The 18,455-nt window shown below is 45.9% G+C and overlaps 2 protein-coding genes across 2 annotated transcripts; one reads left to right on the top strand and one right to left on the bottom strand.

Moving 5' to 3' along the window:
- Positions 1–669: 669 nt before the first annotated feature.
- On the bottom strand, positions 670–3,600 carry LOC125556482 (endoglucanase 23-like). Its single transcript, XM_048719210.1, has 5 exons — positions 3,054–3,600; positions 2,650–2,949; positions 1,747–1,908; positions 1,369–1,644; positions 670–1,285 (listed from the first exon to the last, which is right to left on the bottom strand). The coding sequence occupies exons 1-5, from the start codon at positions 3,501–3,503 to the stop codon at positions 941–943; spliced, it is 1,533 nt and encodes a 510-aa protein (XP_048575167.1). The 5' UTR covers positions 3,504–3,600; the 3' UTR covers positions 670–940.
- Positions 3,601–12,045: 8,445 nt separating this feature from the next.
- LOC125510198 (U-box domain-containing protein 73-like) lies at positions 12,046–17,114 on the top strand. The gene is made up of 3 exons (XM_048675298.1): positions 12,046–14,007; positions 14,571–14,627; positions 15,587–17,114. The coding sequence occupies exons 1-3, from the start codon at positions 13,252–13,254 to the stop codon at positions 16,682–16,684; spliced, it is 1,911 nt and encodes a 636-aa protein (XP_048531255.1). The 5' UTR covers positions 12,046–13,251; the 3' UTR covers positions 16,685–17,114.
- The last annotated feature ends 1,341 nt before the right edge of the window (positions 17,115–18,455 follow it).

Below are 18,455 nucleotides of genomic sequence, written 5' to 3'. Positions count from 1 at the left end.
AGTGCGCCGGATCGGTGTGTGCCCCAAACCCAACATTGTAGCTTGGTTTAGGGCCTTCGACTTTAGATGTTAGGCTTTGGTGTGAAGTCTGTTTGGACAGGGTGGATCTGGGGCTCGCGGTCGCTGTGCGGCGGTAACACGGCAGGGCGGCCCTTTTATAGCCAAGCAGGGCAGGCGCGGGGAGGGGAGGGGACGGGAAGGTGGGCGGCGTCAAACGCCATAATATCACCTCGGGACCGGCGAGACTAGTTGCCATTGATGAGCCTCGGGGGCGGTGAGTGGCGTCTTGCAGGCGGGAACCGCCCACCCACACGCCACGCTGCGGTCAGCCCTGACCGTGGCCGGTCAAATTGGGGCGACACATCGCATCACGTAGGCTCGACGAGGTGGTCCCCCGCCAAGCGGCGATCCCGTGATGTCTCGGCTCGGCTTGTGCCGCCACGGCTTGGTGCGGCTCGTCCTGCAGCCCCGTATACACGGGCGCGCGGGGGTATCGGCGTGGATGGGGGGAGGGGGTAGTCTTTTTAAATAAGACCATCATGCCCCTGGTAACGAAGGGGTATGAGCTAATCTCAACCCTTGATGTGTTAGGGCGGAGGGGAGGAGGTGTACCGAAGCAGAAGTGAGAGTCAAAACCATATTTGATACTTGGCACAAGAGTACCTTCCATAGATATTTCTGCAAAAATGCAAGTTTTCTTCACTCGTGACTACACCTGTGCAGTCAAATTGCACTTTGCACACATCCACACAAAATTCAGTGCAAACCCAAAACAAAAGAGAAATCATTAAAGCTAATCTCTCATTACTGGTAGAACACACGCTCTGCAATCCACTCCTATGAACATGTAGTGCCATCCAAACACAAACCTATTTGCTTCCTGTGTACCTATTTATAGCTTCTGTCACTCTTCTCTATCTACATGGCAAAGTGCTTATGCTCAGTGTCTGATACGGCCAGGGTTTGGGTTGCCAACGAAGTAGGCAAGAACCCCTACCAAGGGAGCATTGATGTACGTAGTCGGTTCAGATTTCCTGTAATCAGCGCGGTCGTCCCCATAAGCATCATCCTCCCCTGGCCCGCCGACGATGGCGCCGACCAACGGGTTAGGGTTCGGGCTAGACGAGTCGTAGTAAGGCGTGCCGTCTTTGCACGCCATGCGCTCCGGGTGGTCCTTGATCGACGGCAGAGATGACCCTCGGTGGTGGATCCGCTGAGGATACCGGTCGCCGTACCCGACCATGTACGACATTTTCATCGGGTTGTCTCCTAGCAGATAATCTATCTGAAAACCGGCAATGCAGGTGAAGTTAGAAAGTTCAGTGTTCAAGTTCAACCAGTCAATGTGGTGAAGTTAGAATGCTATACCTGTTTTTTGGCCTGAAGCCGGAGGGTGTCTGGACCGACTGAAATGTCGCCGCAGTTGACAGTGTGAGAGGACTTCGTGAGGTACTTGGCGTAGGTCAGGAGCAGGAAGGAAATGGAGGTGACATGCTGCATGTTGCTGCCTCCAGGCTTGTAGATCATGCCGCCGGGCGTGTACTGGATGTGCGGCGACGACGACTCCGGGATGAGCGTGCAGATGAAGCTGTCCGCGGACTCCTTGTAGGACTGCATGGACAGCGCCTCGCCTTCTATGAATTCCTGCAAAGTGCAGACCAAACCAGTCACTCATGTGTTATGTTAATTTGGTAGCAGAGGTTGTGTTCAGAAATGAAACAAGGTTGATGGGAGCAGTTTCTGAACCTTGGATATAAGGACATTGAGGCCGGCGTGCTTGTTGTCCCAACCAAACTCGTTGATGCTGTCCTCTGCTCCGAGGGTCTTGCCGTTGTTCTGGATGTACTCCCGGAATGTGTCGTCCCCGGACGCCCTCCGCAGCCACGCCGCGCCCCACAGCAGCTCATCCTGCCAAGAATGTCAGCTTGATCAGTTCTGGAAGTCACATTGTTGTGAATATTGTGATTTTGGAGTGTGTGAGAACAGAGCTTCTTTTAGGATGAAACATTTGCTTCTACTAGTTCAGAAATGCATGGGCCTATCTGATGATGTAATGTCTGAAGGTGATCAACCTGAATTACTAGACAGTCCAATTCTGGAAGTTCAGAGATAGAAACTTTGATGCTGCTAACGACACAACACTTACTTATGGTGTACTAATACTCTTTTGGCATTTTGAACTGTTATTCTTGTGCTGAATTATGTAAGCTAATGTCTGTTATTTTAGAAAACCCTGATGTCTTGTTATCAGAGGTTCAGAGAACTCTGCAAGTGCAGTGGTAGAAACTGTGTTTTGTTTGCTCTTATAATTCCTTTGTGACTGTCTTTTGTTGCTGTTATTCTGGTGCTAACAAAGCTTAAAAACATTATTAACTTCGCATCAAGGTACCAAAGTAGCAATGCTGCGACACAAAACATTGTAAACCTGCCCTGTTTCTTCTGGTCAGGCAAATGCAACCTGCCCAGAAAAATGGCTACACCTATATGTTAACCTGCCCTGTTTTTCTGTATGACGCATTGCGCCGTGCCTGTCCCCAACTTATATTAGCCTCACTGCAACACGATGTGATCAAGCTCCATCGTTTCTCGTGATCAAGCAGAGGTCAGGTCCTCACGTAGCTGGAGGAGGAAGAGAGGCAAGAGGCTGACCTGGTATCCGTTGAAGTCGCAGTAGAAGGGGCAGCCGCCGGCTCTGAGATCCATGTCGTCGCTGTAGGCGCCCCTGTGCGAGTCGGCGAACTCGAACGCCTTCTTGGCGCTGTCGAGCAGCAGCTCGGCGTACTCCCGGTCGCCGTCGCGGAACACCATGGACGCCGCGGCCAGCGCCGCCGCCGTCTCCCCGGCCACCTCCGACCCCGGCCGCCCCGCGCTGACGTTGTACACCGTGCGCTCCGTGTCCATGTCCTCCGGCCTCTCCCAGCATTCGTGGTCCTTCCACGGGTCCCCCACCTGCATCATACACAATGCCGGTCACTCTCGTGCGCGTACGGCGGCGTGCTCTGCCGCGGCATGGCATTGGGGGTGCAATGTGGGCGGCGTGCGCGCGCGCTTGCCTGCATGAAGATGACGCCGGGGTGGGCGAGGGTCTTGAGGAGGTAGTCGGTGCCCCAGCGCACGGCGTCGGCGGCGTGGCGGCGCTCCTCGCGCGGCATGTCGTCGCCGAACTCGAGGACGCTCCAGGAGAGCATGGTGGTGGTGAAGGCCATGGGGAAGCCGAACTTGACGTTGTCGCCGGCGTCGTAGTACCCGCCCTCCAGGTCGACCCCGGCGCCCGCCGCCCTGCCGTCCGACACGCCGGAGTCGCCCCGCCACGCCGCGCGCTGGCCCTCCGGCAGCCGCCCGGACCGCTGCCCCTCGAAGAAGAGGATGCACTTGGCCAGCGCGTCGCGGTAGTCGTGCCCGCCCCGCTTCCACGGCCACGACGCCGACGCCGACGCCGAGACGGCGCACAGTGCCACTAGTAGGACGCGCACGCGCAAGTGGTGGGCGGGGACAGAGGCCATTTCGAGCTCACTCACACTCACTCACTCCCTCCCTACTGGACACTAGACCAGGCCGCTCTGCTAGATAGAGCACGTGAATGGCGATCGGTGCATCCTCTCCCCGTATTTGGCGCGTATTTATAGGCCTTCCCCAACGGTGTAAGCCCGCTCGCCCGCTCGTGCCGTCTGCCACTGTGGAGTGACTGACGAAATCTGGGGCGAGGTTTCATCGGAGTAAATTCACGCACGGTGGAAACCGCCGGCGATGAATGCACGCTCATCCGTAGCTCCCAGAGGAATAAATCCATGCCGCATATGTGGATCCATGAATGGGTTGGAGATATACCACTTATACACATAATGCAGCCGACCGAATTTAACGTGGATTGGGAGGGTTAAAGGACAAGGGTGGGGGGTCACGGGAGGGGGTGGTAAGGAGAGGTGAGGCCAAAGTTTTTTTAGGGTTCTTCATGGACGACACGGGCGGACAGCAGCTAGCTCGGTCGCAGCGTGGTCACATGCACCGGTTAAGGAGTGTAGGGCCGGCTCGGCGGTTGGAATCCTACATGGAGTGGAGTGGTGGTATTCCTTTGTGGCTTTTATCGGGTAATATGTTTCATTTTTCATAGGCAGTAGAGCAGGTTGCCAAAAGCCACAAAAGGTCAAAAATAATTAAATCAACTTACACATGAATAAAAACATAATGATAGTTTGTCAACGTCTCTCTGTATGATGTGTTGATGGGAACATGTGCCTAGTAATGCATGGCTCTTAGGGCATCTCCGACGCATTGGTTGCCTTCGCGTTTGTGCTTTTCTTGGAGTCTCTGGGCGTCGTTGTGTCGTCAGACAGATCGGCTCCGAGGGCCATGAGCATGATGGCGTTCGAGCTTGCCTGGCGACGGCTCTTCGCAGTCACTCGGTTGTATCCCCCACGGCCCACAGGGACCGGCGGAGGACGCAAGTGTGGGCGTTTCCTACCGCGAAGGCATTGACCCAAATCCAGTGGTTGATACCGGGCTAGGAGTGGAAGAAGGTGCCTTCCACTCCTCCTACCCGTGGTTGGGTGGCTGTGATGTGAATGTTTGTCGGTGTCTAGGGGCATGGATGCTGGGAAGGCGGCCTCAGATGGTGGTTCATATGATTGGCTCTCAGGCGGGCATCATGACGGTGGCTATGTCTCTTTGTCGTCTGGGCAACGAGGGTGTAACCACTTTCTTTCTTTTCGGATGATACGGTTCTTAACTAGTTCCCATATGTGGATGAATTAATCTTTGATATGTTGTGGCCTCTCTCCTTGTTTTTTTTCTTTTGTTCTCTGTCCACAGCTAGACCACAATATTGACATACAACTATAATCTCTGAGGCAATTAAATATTCCCTCTATCCCATAATATAAGAGTGTTTTTTGACATGGAACGGAGGGAGTAGTACATCACAACTTAGAGATACAACACTCGACAAACAATACATTGTCTTTAAAATCGTCATGGACCAGTGCATTGGAAGAATGGAAGTGCATTGGAAGTGACATTACTTCTATATTAATTACCACTTTCGTAGCTTGGTGAACCAATAGTCTACACTAATGACAAAATTGACACATCACCAGACATAGACATGGTCAAAAAATATGCAATTATGGGACTCGACATTAACTGTGACTCTGAGAGTGGTAAAAATGTGACCAAGTCAGAAATGACATGGCGCCGGGTGACACCACGCAAGAAACGTCTTGCTCAAAGAGAAAAACAAGACATGAATCGAGGCATCATGGATCATGTCGTCGCCATGGGTTGCAACACCCTCCCACAAAAGACAGGCATGGGACCCTACTACCACAGCTGTAAAATGAGTTGTTTAGCTCAACTTCACTTTCTGTACTGATGAATATGTTGTCATGGCAGCAAAAAGGCTATTTTCGCTGCCATTGCAAAGTGCTTGACACAGAGCAGGATGAAGCGTCCATTTTGATTATCTGCTTATACGTTGACCAATTTGCTTTTGTCGTCATGCACATTGCAGTATATTATTCTTATTTACTACCTCCGTCCTAGTTTATTGGTCCCCTTCATATATAGTGTCAAAATTTAACCATAGATTTTAACTAACAAAATGTCAATGCATGTCATAAAAAATTATACAATTTATGACATGCATTGACATTTTATTAGTTAAATCTCTGGTTATTTTTTTTTGGGAAAATCTCTGGTTAAAATTTGACATTATATACGAAGAGGAATAATAAACCAGGACGGAGGTAGTATGAGCTGATTGCGGTCATGATGTGTTTCAATGGCAAGAGAATCGGAAGCACCGTGACATTGGGCAAGCTACTAGTGGCTTTGTGCTAATGTAAACTGCGTGCATTTTCAGTAGTAGATGTCGTAGATGTCATCATAGGTTCTTTATCTACAAATGGAAAAGAAGCTCGCCCGCGGTCTCTTGTTTTTTTGCTCGATCCGTCGTTACACTTTCCCGCTTCCATCGTCCGCTTCGTTCTCGCCGGATCACGCAAGATCAAGAGTCCACCTCGGACTCCCGCGCCTCCACTCAACCCGCAGCAGCGCCGTTGTCGTGCATCTGCATGCATATCCCCGTGGCGCGTCCCGATCATCCAGCAAGAGGACAACGGAGAGATCCTCCGCGATCCGCGTGAGAGCGGCAGCGTGGCCGGAAAGGGGCGGGACACGCTCGCTCCTCGCCGGAGACACGGGCCAGGCCAGGCCCGGGCGGCGAATGTCGCCGATCGAGCGGCCGGCCGGACAAATGTGGCGTGTTCGCCGACGAAAGCGGGTCGTTGGGATCATGGAATTTGGCCGGCGGGTCGCCTGATCTTCTCCCCGTCCGGACGTCGCCGAGGTGCGCGTGTAAACGGCACGGGGATCGGCGGATTCGGGGCGGATTGGTGGCGATGGCGGCCCTGCCCGGCCCCGTTCGGGGGTGCGGCCGTGCAGGACGCGCCAAAACGCAGCTCGGGGTCGCTTGCACCATGCATGTACATCCACGTCCATATCCACACATGCTGCTTAACTTACTGGCCAGCTACTGGTGGCGTGCTCTGCTGCGACGTGTGGCGCCACTGCTACAAACATTCGCTTTGCTCCCCGTGCATGTCCCGCTGCTGGCTAGCTGCCGCTGCTACCGGGCAAAGGGGTCACATGGTTTGGATGTACTGCCAATCTTCTCCGAAACAAAATAAAAAGGAGGATATCGATCTTCAGGGGCTTCCTCTTTTCCACCTCCTCCTAGTACAACATTTCGAGGTAGATCAGATAAAGATAAAGAGATCAGCAATTCACCATCGATCGATCCCTCCTCGCTCTGTTCCACATACATGCTTCATCGACACATTTCTTCAGAGTTATATTACGTGTCTGTCATGCGTCTGAAACTGGAAGCAGCCACGTACGGAGGTTAACCTGAGTCAGTCTTTTTAGACTAACAGTATGCTGGTAAATTAGCATGGACACAGCATGCTTTTTCTGCTGAGCTACCAGTGACGCTTGGTGCACTGCAGAAAGGCAGGAGGCCGCATTGTTGCCATGGCAGAGAGATAGATCGGTGCACTTTCTCAAGGAAGCACAGAAGAAAAGGGTTGGAGATCGAGACCTGAATTCGTGTGCTCGGTTTTACGGGACATGGTGCGTGGGGACTTTCTTGCTCCTAGGGATCGTCTTTGCGTGCGCGGGTCCAAAGCTTAAGATCCTGCCAGAGCAACACAGACAGAAATAATAAGCCCCGTGAGCCCGTGGGAACTCCTCTTTGGTGGTGAGCCTATAGAGACTTTATTCTTCTTCTTATTATTAGAAAACTTGACCTTATAAGTTAGTACTCACCCATTATACAAAGATGAACTGAAAAAAGACTTGCATCTATTTGATAAAACTTCAACACGAGATGACAGCAATGTGAGATGTTCAACATATCCAATCTGATTGCATAATGACTCATACAAAATTTGTGGACAAATATTAAACCTCCACCGGTTACTCATATACTCTGTCTTTCCCATAAATTGAACCCCTATTTTTTAAATTAAGTTTGATTAAATTAAACGGAATATACTAGTGTTTAGTCTACAAAATGAATGTACTGTGAATACATATTTCATCGCGAATCTATTTATATTTATTTGGTTGCAGATGCTGATTTTTTTTTTCTATTATAAACTTGAGCAAACTCAATAAAGCTGGACTTGACCTATTTATGGAAAAGGGGGCACTATATAGGCTCTTAGTAGCATTACTAACTTTATAATGGACATGATCATGCCCCTAGCTAGGCTTGACAAAGCCCGGTCTCAAAATACAAAGCTTGAGTCTAGCCTGGCCTGGCCCAGAACACATGAACATTGCTTTTAAAATTTCATCTATTTTAGAATATAAAATCTAATTTATAACTAATTTTTTATACAATACTGAATTTCATATATTTTAGGCTTTTTGGACTTTTGGGCCTGGCTTCTTGTGGAAAAATTGAGCCCGACTTAGATGTTGTGGTGTCCGGTTGTCCATGGGTGTATCCTACTTGTCGCTCTTTGTGACAAATTGCCGGACAAATACAAAAACGACATGAACCAGCCCGATTAGCGTTAGCATGTGGTTTCCTGTTTTGGGAAGGTTATGGACTTGGTTTTCTTGGTTTTAGGAAGGTTCCAGAAGGTTCTCATTCAATTTTCCAATTTTTTCTGTTGTTTTCCTATTGGTTTTTACCCGTATTTCTCTTCTATTTCTTCCTTCATTTTTTTATTTTTATTTTTATCCCTTTCTGCTTTTTTCCTTTCCTGGTTTATTTTTATTTTTACTTTTACATTTCAAAATTTAGATAATTAAAAAATTCTTCAAGATCTGAAAATAAACTGCACATTCTAAAATAAATTTCACAAATTCAAAAGAGTCTGATTAAATATTCCTCACTTCACTTTTAAAGGAGTTGATATTTTTTTTTATAGAGATTTAAACAGCATCAAAACGTTTAATATACAGTTGTCTAAAAGACTATAAAAAGAGTGAGAACGGAGGAGTAATATGAGCAAAATATTTAGTTTAGATGATTACATATTAATCAAAGAGTGTCAAAAGTATGTAAAAAACACAAAGTTAAAACTAAAATCACGTTCTGAAAAATCAATGCGAAATTTATAAAAATTTGTGAAAACAATTTTTATACATAAAAATTACAGGTAGCATTTTTCTTAGAAAAAACCACTAGAAACAAAAAGAAACATAAGAAAGAAAAATAGGGACTGGAGCAAGGGGGAATTCTATAAAGGGCGTCTTGTCGACATCTTATTTCGCAGCCGAGCGTCCCTAATAAAGAGCTCTTCATCCATTTCCCAATAAGAGCTCTTCTGTCCATGCTTAAAACGTAACCTTTTTTACATAAATAAAAATAAAGTTTAAGTGCTTGATCATTTTTTTCGTGTGATATATGTTTTCAAATAAATGTTAGATCTGGGATAAGCCCAGTTATTTTTCATCTGACCAAAGGGCAGAATTCCACCATAACTACAGCATCCAGTGACTCCGGAAAAGCATCTAGTTAATCACTTAGAGCAATCCCTATAAACATCTCGCCTGCAGTCCCCAGTTAGATTGGCTAGGTCCCAATCCACCGCGTCATATATAGGGAGATCTAACAGTCAAATTTATAAGCAAACTCATTCTAAGAATATGGCTTTTGCTATTTTTGTGTACCTTGCTCGATTTTTCCTGGCATTTATTTTCTATTTTATAAAGTGTCATATACATTTTTTAAATAGCAGTGTGAAAAATGATATTAAATATATATCAAAAAAATGTTTTAATGCATATGGAAAATGAACAAGTGTATGAAAAAAGTAGACATCAAAACGTAATTTTTAAAAAATATTAACCATATATTCTAAAAAATGTTAAATGTGTAATAAAATGCCTCCATGTCACAAAAATCGTATAAGGACACCGGAAAAAGTAGACGTCAAAATATATTCCAAATATGTTAAACCATGCATTTAAAAGTGCGATAATATAAACATGTATAACACAACTGTTCACTAATGATACACCAAAAAATGAATACCAGTGAGTATAAAAATTATACATTAAACACATATGGTTTAAAAAATATGTAGTCATGTACTAAAAATGTTGAATTGTTCCATATGTATACGAAAATGTAGAAGTATATGAAGAAGTAGATATGAAAGAGATGATACTCCAAGAAATGTTAATCATGTAATATGAAAAATGTTAAAAATATATATAAAAATCAATTATTTTTGGATTACATAGAAAAAGTGCAAACGTGTATGAAAAAAAAATATAGCAAAACATCAAAGACAATATTGATTGTTTTCAATCAATGAATATTAAAAAAATATTAAACATATAACCATTTCTTTTCATGTATATGAAAAATGATACACAAAAAAACAATACAACATGTACTTGAGATTTAAACTTCTTATTCGAAAAATGGTCAAATTGGGTTTAAATAACGTTCCTAATAATTTACAAAAAATGTGCATTATATATGACAAAAGTAGACGTGTGTTGTAAAAAGGGAAAAACTGAACGAAACCAAAGAAAACAGATGCAGAACAGGGAAATGATAGATAAAAGACCACATAAAACCAATAAAAATCACATAGAAAAAGTAATAAAATACGTAACTATTGAAAACCGATGAAAGCTGTAAACAAAAACACATAAGAAGAAAGAAAGAAAAAACAATGAAAACCCAAAAAACATAAAGAAAACACACAAAAGAAAGAAAGAAAAACCAGTGAAAACTGAAATACCCTGCAAAGAAAACCCCAATAGAAGAAATAAAGGAAAAATACTATGAAAATCGGACCAATTCACCTAGTAGACATCAAAGTAGAAGAAAAAACCAACGTACAACTGCGACAAGTGAGCAAGTGTCTTCGGGCTTGCTAGCCACAAAGAGAAGAAGCGGCCGGCCGGTAACGATGCAAGGAAAAAAGAAAACCTTCAGGCGAGATATATGGAAATTAGTGTAAATCATTGCGCGGTTGACTTCATAGTTTATTGAAATCACTAATTAAGGGATACCTCTTATAATAGTCACTCATCTTCTCTAATGATGACAAGTGACGCACTACATGCGCGACATTTATCACAACCTATGAGTTTTGGGCTTTTTTGATAGATTCTTTTTTTAAAATGGTTTACCTCTTGAACGGTGAACCGTTTTCACTGTTGCATTTCTTGCGTCAAAATCTTTGAAACTAGATTCTATATTAATATGTTTGAGCCACCTTTTTCTTGAAAACCTAAAATTAATAAAAAGAAAAACACATAAACCTAAAAAACTGGAAACAAAATAACCGAAGGATAAGTATGTTTCACACAGTGCACATTTGTTTTTTTCACTTTTTGAGAAGCACAGTTGTGCCTCACTATGAAGCATAACTATGTTTTTTCACTTTTCAAGAAGCATTGTTGTGGAAAGAACAATTGCATTTTTCACTTTTCACTTTTCGGGAAACACAGTTGTGCCTCACTATGAACATGGTGTTTCACACGACAATCCCAAAAAAAGATAAAGCAAATCTTCTTTCCAAAAACCTACTAAAAACAAGCAAAATCCTATATGTAAAAAAAACATGTGAAAATGCTCAAAATCAGCTGGGATTTTCTTGAAAATGTGTGAAAAGAAGAGTTATTTCACCTCACACAATGTAAAGGTATATCACTAGTACCCTTTTTTTCTTCCCAAATCAGTACTAAGGTTTACGAGGAAAAAGAATGATAAATTTACTCATAGCGGCTCTCCTGCAGACATCTAATTTTAAGATTTTTTTCCTCGTATACGTATGTTTCATCTCGTTGGTTATGTCCTGCTGGTTAGGATTCTGAAGCGTTGTCTTTTTTTTCTCATAAGTATGATAAAGAATTTAAGCCGGATGAATTTTCTCCGATATAAACGCATATAAGGGAGGTAAACAAAGAGATGCGACTATTGTTTCCTCTGAAGAAAAAAAATTGTCAATAAGAACTTATCCGGATAATCCAATACCCAACTAAACAGGTAACATTATTAGGAAGCCGGGGGTTACTTGCAAATTGATGTTTAAGTTGCTGTTGGAGCTCCATGTTTGAGCGGATGTTGTTCGTTGTAAATCCGACGGCACAAAACGCATAGTTTTCAGATTTTCACTAAAATCAAGTTTTCACTTGATACACCGCATTTTCTTATTTCCCTTCAATTTCTTCTTCTTCTTATCGATCTTCCTCTATTGCTTGCCACTGGTCATATTCTTCTCGCCTTTTGCTGGCCGGTTTACCTACTCGTTCTTGTTGTACTTAATTACTTTATGGAAATAATTGGAATCTCTTGAGTTTTTATAACTACTGGAATTTGCGCATAAGGCTTTTTTAAGTACCATTTTTGGCATTTGAATTCGTTCTAGGTTTAAACCATGATGGTCAAAGGTGGTGTGGCATTCTACGCGTGACCCGTCTCCGGCAATGTGGAACCAGTTCACAAGTTGTGTGAGCAAATCCACAAATAATCTACCCGTTGGTGTATGTAAACCCATTCCACACAGAGTAATTGTCTACTCCACTCGTCTAATCCTGAAGCGCTGCAAACAGCCGAGCACCGGAGAGGTGCTCCGGCTCTCCGGCTCTCCAGTGCCGTTGCTTCCCACCGTCACCGTTGCTCCTTGGAGCCTCTCCAGATCCCCACGAGCCACGGCGCAGCTCCGCCGACCCTCTCTCCCTTCCTATCCTCCTCCGCCTCGCCCATGTCCTTCCTGTGTTTCCCCGCCAGCATCGACGGACCGACACCGCGTCGATCTGCGGCGGGACCGCAACAGCAAGGTCGAGCTACTGATCGAGTGGCGGCGCACATGGAGGCCACGGCCACGGGGGCAGCGCCGAACCGGGCACCCCCGTTTCCTTGCGCAGTGGTGGCTGGTCCTGCCAGCGAGGGACAGGTGTTCGACGAAATGCCAGGCAAGGGAGGGGCAGTTCTGGGCGCTGTCTCTGTTCGATCCAAGGCCCGGCAGAGGAGAAGCGTGCTGAAGCACTTGAGAAATCGATGCAAAGGCCTGCCATTAGCGAATTGGGGGACAATGCTCTGCTCAGCTCAGCTCAGCTCGACGGCATGCTTGACATGAGGCGTGAGGCGCCATGTACAGCTAAACGGCTGGTTCGTGCTGCAGACATGTATGTATCCAGTGGCTGTTTTACACGGACAGATAGCAGCTGGAGATACTATTGAATTCAAGCAGCTTCCTGTGCAGTACATAGGACTGGATCAATTGCGAAGGCTTGGCCATTAGTGGGCTGGGAGACGACGCTCAGCTCGACGGAATGCTTGACAGAAGATGCGCATGCCGTCGCCATGGAGTGAAGGAGTGCTGGGCTCTTCTTGGTGGCTCGAGAGCATTGCATTCGGCCAAGATGGTTCGTTCTGCAGACAGACATGTGTATCCAGCGTCAGTGATCATCAACAGATGGTTCCAGACCTACAATGACATTCCCAAGTGCCAACAGAAACAGAAAGAGTAACAGAAGTTCATGTCAGCCGTTTGCACAGCATTGGGAGTCTTTGCCCCCAGACCGGAGACACCCAACCACATGGCGTCCAGACTATAAAAAGGCCAGCCCGTCTCCCCTCCAATACCATCCCCTATAACTACCACCACGTCAGATCACACCTTCCCTCCCAAACTCAAACCACGAAGCCATCGCCCAACGCCCATCGGAAGCAGCAGCCAGGCAACCCACCGCCGCGCAAGAAACCAAGAAGCGGCCATGTCAGGGAGGAGAAACAGAGGCGGAGCAAGTGCGCCTCCTGCGCTTGCTCCTCCTGGACCTGGAGAGAGGCCACCGCCACCCTCCCAGAGCTCCAGGAGGCCGGCGGTCGCCACCTTGGAACAGCGGCTGCGTTCCAGTGTCGAGCGGGAGATAGACGAGGCCAGCGCCATGCAGCCCGCCGAGGCCGGACAAGGGAGCTCCTCCCCCGCCCCGGCATCATCGCGGCCAAGATTCTGGCCGCGAGCGCGGCAGGCGGCTAGGAAGGTTCTTGGCATCAGCAAGAAACCCTCCGCGAGGTCAGCAGCAGGAACCCCGCACGGGCAGGACACGGTACCTGACGCCTCCGGCACGTCGGAGTCGGCGGCCGTGGCGGCGGCAAGAACTGGGACCGGTGATGAAGCCGGGTCGGAGCAGCAGCCTGTAGAGGTCGCCCCCACGCGGTCTGAGTTCGCCGCCATGATGCAAACTGCGTTGGCGAAGATCCAGGAGGGTGACGCGGCCGACGACCAAGCCAAACGGCAGGCAGCGATCGCCGCGATGGAGAAGGCAATGACGTTCGCCGAGATGGAGAAGGCAATGACTGCGTTGATGAAGATCCAGGAGGATGCCGCGGTCAGCGACCAAGCCCAAGGGCAGGCAGCGTTCGCCGAGATGGAGAAGGCAATGACCGGCCTCATGGACCTCTCCCACAAGAAGACATCGGGGCCACCGAAACTCCCTCGCGATTTCGCTACCAAATGGCCTCATAGCGAAGTAAGTGCCTGCCACCGTCTCTGATTCTTGGCTTCCAACTCTGTTTCTAATGGAAGCTCATGTCTTGTTCTGGCCCCTCTCGTTTCTTCTCTGTATCTTGCTGTTGATCGGATTCTTTTATCTCCGTGCAAGAATTTCTAGTTTTTGTGGCTCTTTTCTTTGTTTCTTGCTGTTGCTGTTTCTAGCATTTGCACAACAAAATGCTACATGGTGTTCACTGGTCAAGTGGTCAGTGGAAGAAGTATTTTTAAAAGTTCAAAACGAAAAAGTCTCAGTGGAAAATCTCTCGTGCTATTCCGGAAGAAACAGTAGCATTCAATCAAATTGATTAAGCCGGTAGCATCATGGTGTTCTTTTACATGGCGTTCTTTTCTTCATTTATAAGAACTATTAGAATATGGGCAAAATTTCCTGCTCAGTTCAAGTCCAGTAGAATCATGTATGCATGTGTAACAGTAGCATTCGATCAAATTGATTAAGCTGTCTCTCTTGTATGCAATCAAATTTATTGCTCCATTTCAACATCTTCACCAATACTGATTATACAATTGCTGTGTTGTTAGGGTGATCCACTGCTTGAACGAGTAATGAAAGATCCTATTATATTGGCTTCTGGATATGTAAGTCACAAGCTCTCGCCATTGCTTCCTTTTATAAAAAATGTATGGACTGTTTTCTGCTGGATGTTTCCTGTTCTGCCAAATTTCTCTGCTCACCGTCACTAGCCAATGAAATATTATTGCTAATTTGTCATAAATTATTAATAATGGGCAGCGATAAAAGCTATCCACAACCAGGATTAACTGTCCAATACTATTAATATCATGCAGTTCTCTCCTCTGACTTGGCTAGTTAAATGTAAGTTGAGACTCATATTATCCTTTACATGAGATTCCCTTTTTAGTCACTGAGTAGTTCGATTATCGATGGACTTTCCTCTTGAATTGCATCACATGTTTATAGTTAATAAATAACCAAATAGATCGGGCATTGAAAGAAAAAGGTACAAGTTGACATTCTCCTGGATCATAATAAAATAACCTGCACTTCCTGCTGTATGTAGCAGTTCGAATCGCCTCAGATGTACTTAGGTTAAGCTAGTTGGCCAGGTTTGATATTCGTAAGCTGTTAAATATAACATATGTTTCCCTTGTGCTGTAGGTTTATATGGTTATCTTGGGATTTAATCAGTAGTTATTGGCGCACTATGACATACTGTTTCTGAAAAGTAGAAACCTGGGACCAAAAATCAACAGGCCTTTTCTTGTTTTCCTTTTGGAGTTGATGTTTATGCTATGTTTCTTTTTTCGCCATTTTCTTCCAAGGAAATACGATGTCCCACGGATAAGTTGAAAGTGAAACTGACATGCTGTGCTTACATTCATCGTATGGTCGCATGGGTGTAGGTTTTATGTAAGCTGTATTATGTCCTTTTCTTGTTCCAGAATGCTAAGGTTGGTCATTAGTGGTCATGATCAATTACCATAATAAATTTATTCAAAGTATTTTTTGCTTCTTCTGGAACTCTCACATGGTTTAGATTGACCCAGTAACCACGTTTTGCTTTGCTTGATTGCAGACTGTTGATAAATCATGCCAACAGTGGTCCCTTGCACAGAAAAATACCTGCCCTGTTACTGGTCACTCCTTGCCCCACTCACTCACTGCTCCAAACCACCTCCTCCATGACATGATTGCTGAGTGGTGCCTCGACCACTCTAACCTTGCCCGCTCCAGCATTGGACGCTCGCTCCCCTTGGTGCCACCTGCAGAGGATGAAATTCAAGAGATCCTAGAACTGTTCTCAGGGCATCCAGTACGGCAGAAAGAGGCCTTGCGGATGCTCAATCTAATGTCCAAAACATCCAAGGGAATGCAACCTTGCCTTGCCAAGTGGCCAGAGCTGACCCCACTGCTGATGAATCTTAGGAAGCACTGGATGAATGTATGGTCAGCTGATATTGAGGCGCAGAGGATCTCATTAATCCATAATTTGTCCATGCACAGGCCCAACAGGGAGATCCTAGCCGGTCAGAATGAAGTACCAGCTGTTCTAAAGAATGTCGTCGAGAGGGCAGGAAAGCTTGGACTTTCAGCATCATTGTTGGCCATGGTAGCTTCTATAATTGCAACACTGTCAGAGTTTGATGTGTTCAGGAAAAGAATGGTGACAATAGGGGGAATGAAAATGCTCAGTGGTCTACTCAAGATTGAGGATGTTGTACTAAGGAAGGAGACTGGCGCTGCAATCCTTGCACTCTGTGCAGATGAGGAGGCCAAGTTATCAGCTGCTGTTAGTGACGTGCCTGATAGGCTGCTCGAATGCTTCATGGCCACCGATGAGTTCCTGCTCCTGCTCGACCGTCTACCAAAATCTCCAGAGGCGCTGGACATGATCTGTGACAAGGCTATGGAATTGGTGAATATCGTCATGGAGGAAGATGCTGGTGGAATGGTAACCTCTCAGGGCATCCACTCTGCGATCTCCTTGATCTTCGTCATTACGGAGAGGGATGTGGGTAAGCTGAAGGTGAAGAACGTGGAGGATTTCAAGGAGCGGCTGCGGGAGCTTTCGTCCAAGAGAATACCGATGCAGACGATGTTTCAGGTGGAAAAAATAATCAAGACCCTGTCAGAAATGTTTCCAGCTCCTACGACGCAGTTACAGAACCAGTAATCCAGTGGAAGCTGTCTCCAGCCACATGAATAGACGAGTCTTACACTGTCTTTCTGTATAGTTGTTCGTGTATGTGTTCCAGACAGCTTCTTACTGCTGTTTGTTTACATTTTTGTAGTGGTTTCATTTGTTGACTGTGGCCACATAGAGGAACTTGTTCTTACAGCCTCGTGAGAAATATACGCGTCATTCTGTGCATCCTACAGATAAACGAATCATCTAGCTACCATATGTAGACATTTAATTCTTTCCCTAATAATGATTGGGACCTAATTGTAGTATAGTTTTGATCAATGCTTTGTTTGGTCAAGTATATTTCCTTCGGGAGTGCTGCAACCAGGGAGAGCCAATGCAATGCAGTCTGTTGGGCCCAAGATCTACTCCACCTCGGATTTTTAGGTTTTGTTGTTGTTGAAAGTTGTGATTCATGTGTTGGAAAGTTGTAATGTTGGGGCTGACAGGCTACATTTAGATCCCAGTTTCCCTTTGTTTTTTGTTACGAAAAATTGAAGTTGTGTACCATATGAGCGAATGGTACTAGATATCTATTTTAGTAAAAAGGTTGTATATCAACTAGTGCAAAGTTATTGTATATGTTTCTTTCTGAAAATCCTCTTCTTAATTTCTGAAAGTGGGGTTTGAATTGATGAAAGTTCTTCCGAAAGCTGATGGCATAATTCAGAAACTGTAAGATTGTGAAAGCCTCTTGTCATTTCTTGAAATACAATGCACAAAGTTATGAAAGATCCTCCTTAGTCGTCGAAAATTTGAAGGAGAAGAAGGGGAGCGGTTACTTTCTGATAGGAATATATAGCTGCAATGCTTTTCAAAGATGTTATCGGTAGTAGTACAAAGTTTGATTGAAGTAAAAAGGACATTTGCTTTCGTCTCCTTCTGCTGAAGAAAATAGTGTATGCCTGATTCGTTTCCATGTCTTTGACAAGAGCTTGTGCTCCAAAAACCCACGACAGTGCTCCATGAGAACACATATCATTGCTCAGATTCCAAATAGTACACCGTAAACAAGGCAGCGGCAGCAACCAACCATATTTGAAGCAATTTATTTAATTAGTTTCACTTAGCCACCAACAGCCAACTGACGCAAAATCAGAGCAGGAGCACTCAAAGATTTCGGCAGCGCTGCTATACACACGATGAGCGGTGGACGATATGTGAACGACAATGCAGATCAGCTCATCCATGCACAAAACTGAAGTGAAATAGACGGCTGGATTTGGCTGTCGTTCCCGTGTCGTGCAGGGACTGTCGTCTGTATAGTAGTTTCGAAGATTTCAGTCAGATCACTTTCCAAACTTTGCGTCCTTTGCAAAGTCACAGGTGGCGCCGCCGCCCTTCCTTGTTGGCCCCCAGCTCGCCCCTTAAGTGGGCGCTCAACCGGTCGAATACGACCAAGGAAACGGCTAGTCGCTGCCGGTGGCGGCTCAACATCGAGGCGCTGCAGAAAGGATCAGGAGTGCGCTACCTAGGCTGAGGGCTGAGGCGCTCCTCTGCAAGTGCGCCACCGTAACCCAGGACAGATGCCATGGCGATAGGAGCAACCACGACAACGAAAGCAGCAGCGGCCTGACGGCGTTCAAGATCCGGCTTCGGTTCGTTAGGTAGATTTAGTTAAGTTCTATGTAAATTTGAACTATGCTTTGATGTTTTATGTCCGAACTATGTTTGAATGTAGCTTGAATGTCCGGACACCCCTACTTATTTGAGGTTTACCATTGGGTACCCAGACTCCTAGTGGATGTCCGCATGACAC

This window comes from Triticum urartu, chromosome 5 (assembly GCF_003073215.2).
Source record: "Triticum urartu cultivar G1812 chromosome 5, Tu2.1, whole genome shotgun sequence".
NCBI lineage: Eukaryota > Viridiplantae > Streptophyta > Magnoliopsida > Poales > Poaceae > Triticum > Triticum urartu.
This window is presented reverse-complemented; position numbering and strand designations above follow the sequence as displayed.

Bases quoted from the DNA above. Each gene is read 5' to 3' on its own strand.
- LOC125556482 (XM_048719210.1), bottom strand. From the start codon at position 3,503: ATGGCCTCTGTCCCCGCCCACCACTTGCGCGTGCGCGTCCTACTAGTG. The intron at 1,645-1,746 runs GTTCAGAAACTG...TGCACTTTGCAG, and splicing joins TCAATGTCCTTATATCCAAG to GAATTCATAGAAGGCGAGGC. The intron at 1,286-1,368 runs GTATAGCATTCT...GCCGGTTTTCAG, and splicing joins GGCTTCAGGCCAAAAAACAG to ATAGATTATCTGCTAGGAGA.
- LOC125510198 (XM_048675298.1), top strand. From the start codon at position 13,252: ATGTCAGGGAGGAGAAACAGAGGCGGAGCAAGTGCGCCTCCTGCGCTT. The intron at 14,008-14,570 runs GTAAGTGCCTGC...CTGTGTTGTTAG, and splicing joins CCAAATGGCCTCATAGCGAA to GGTGATCCACTGCTTGAACG. The intron at 14,628-15,586 runs GTAAGTCACAAG...GCTTGATTGCAG, and splicing joins TTATATTGGCTTCTGGATAT to ACTGTTGATAAATCATGCCA.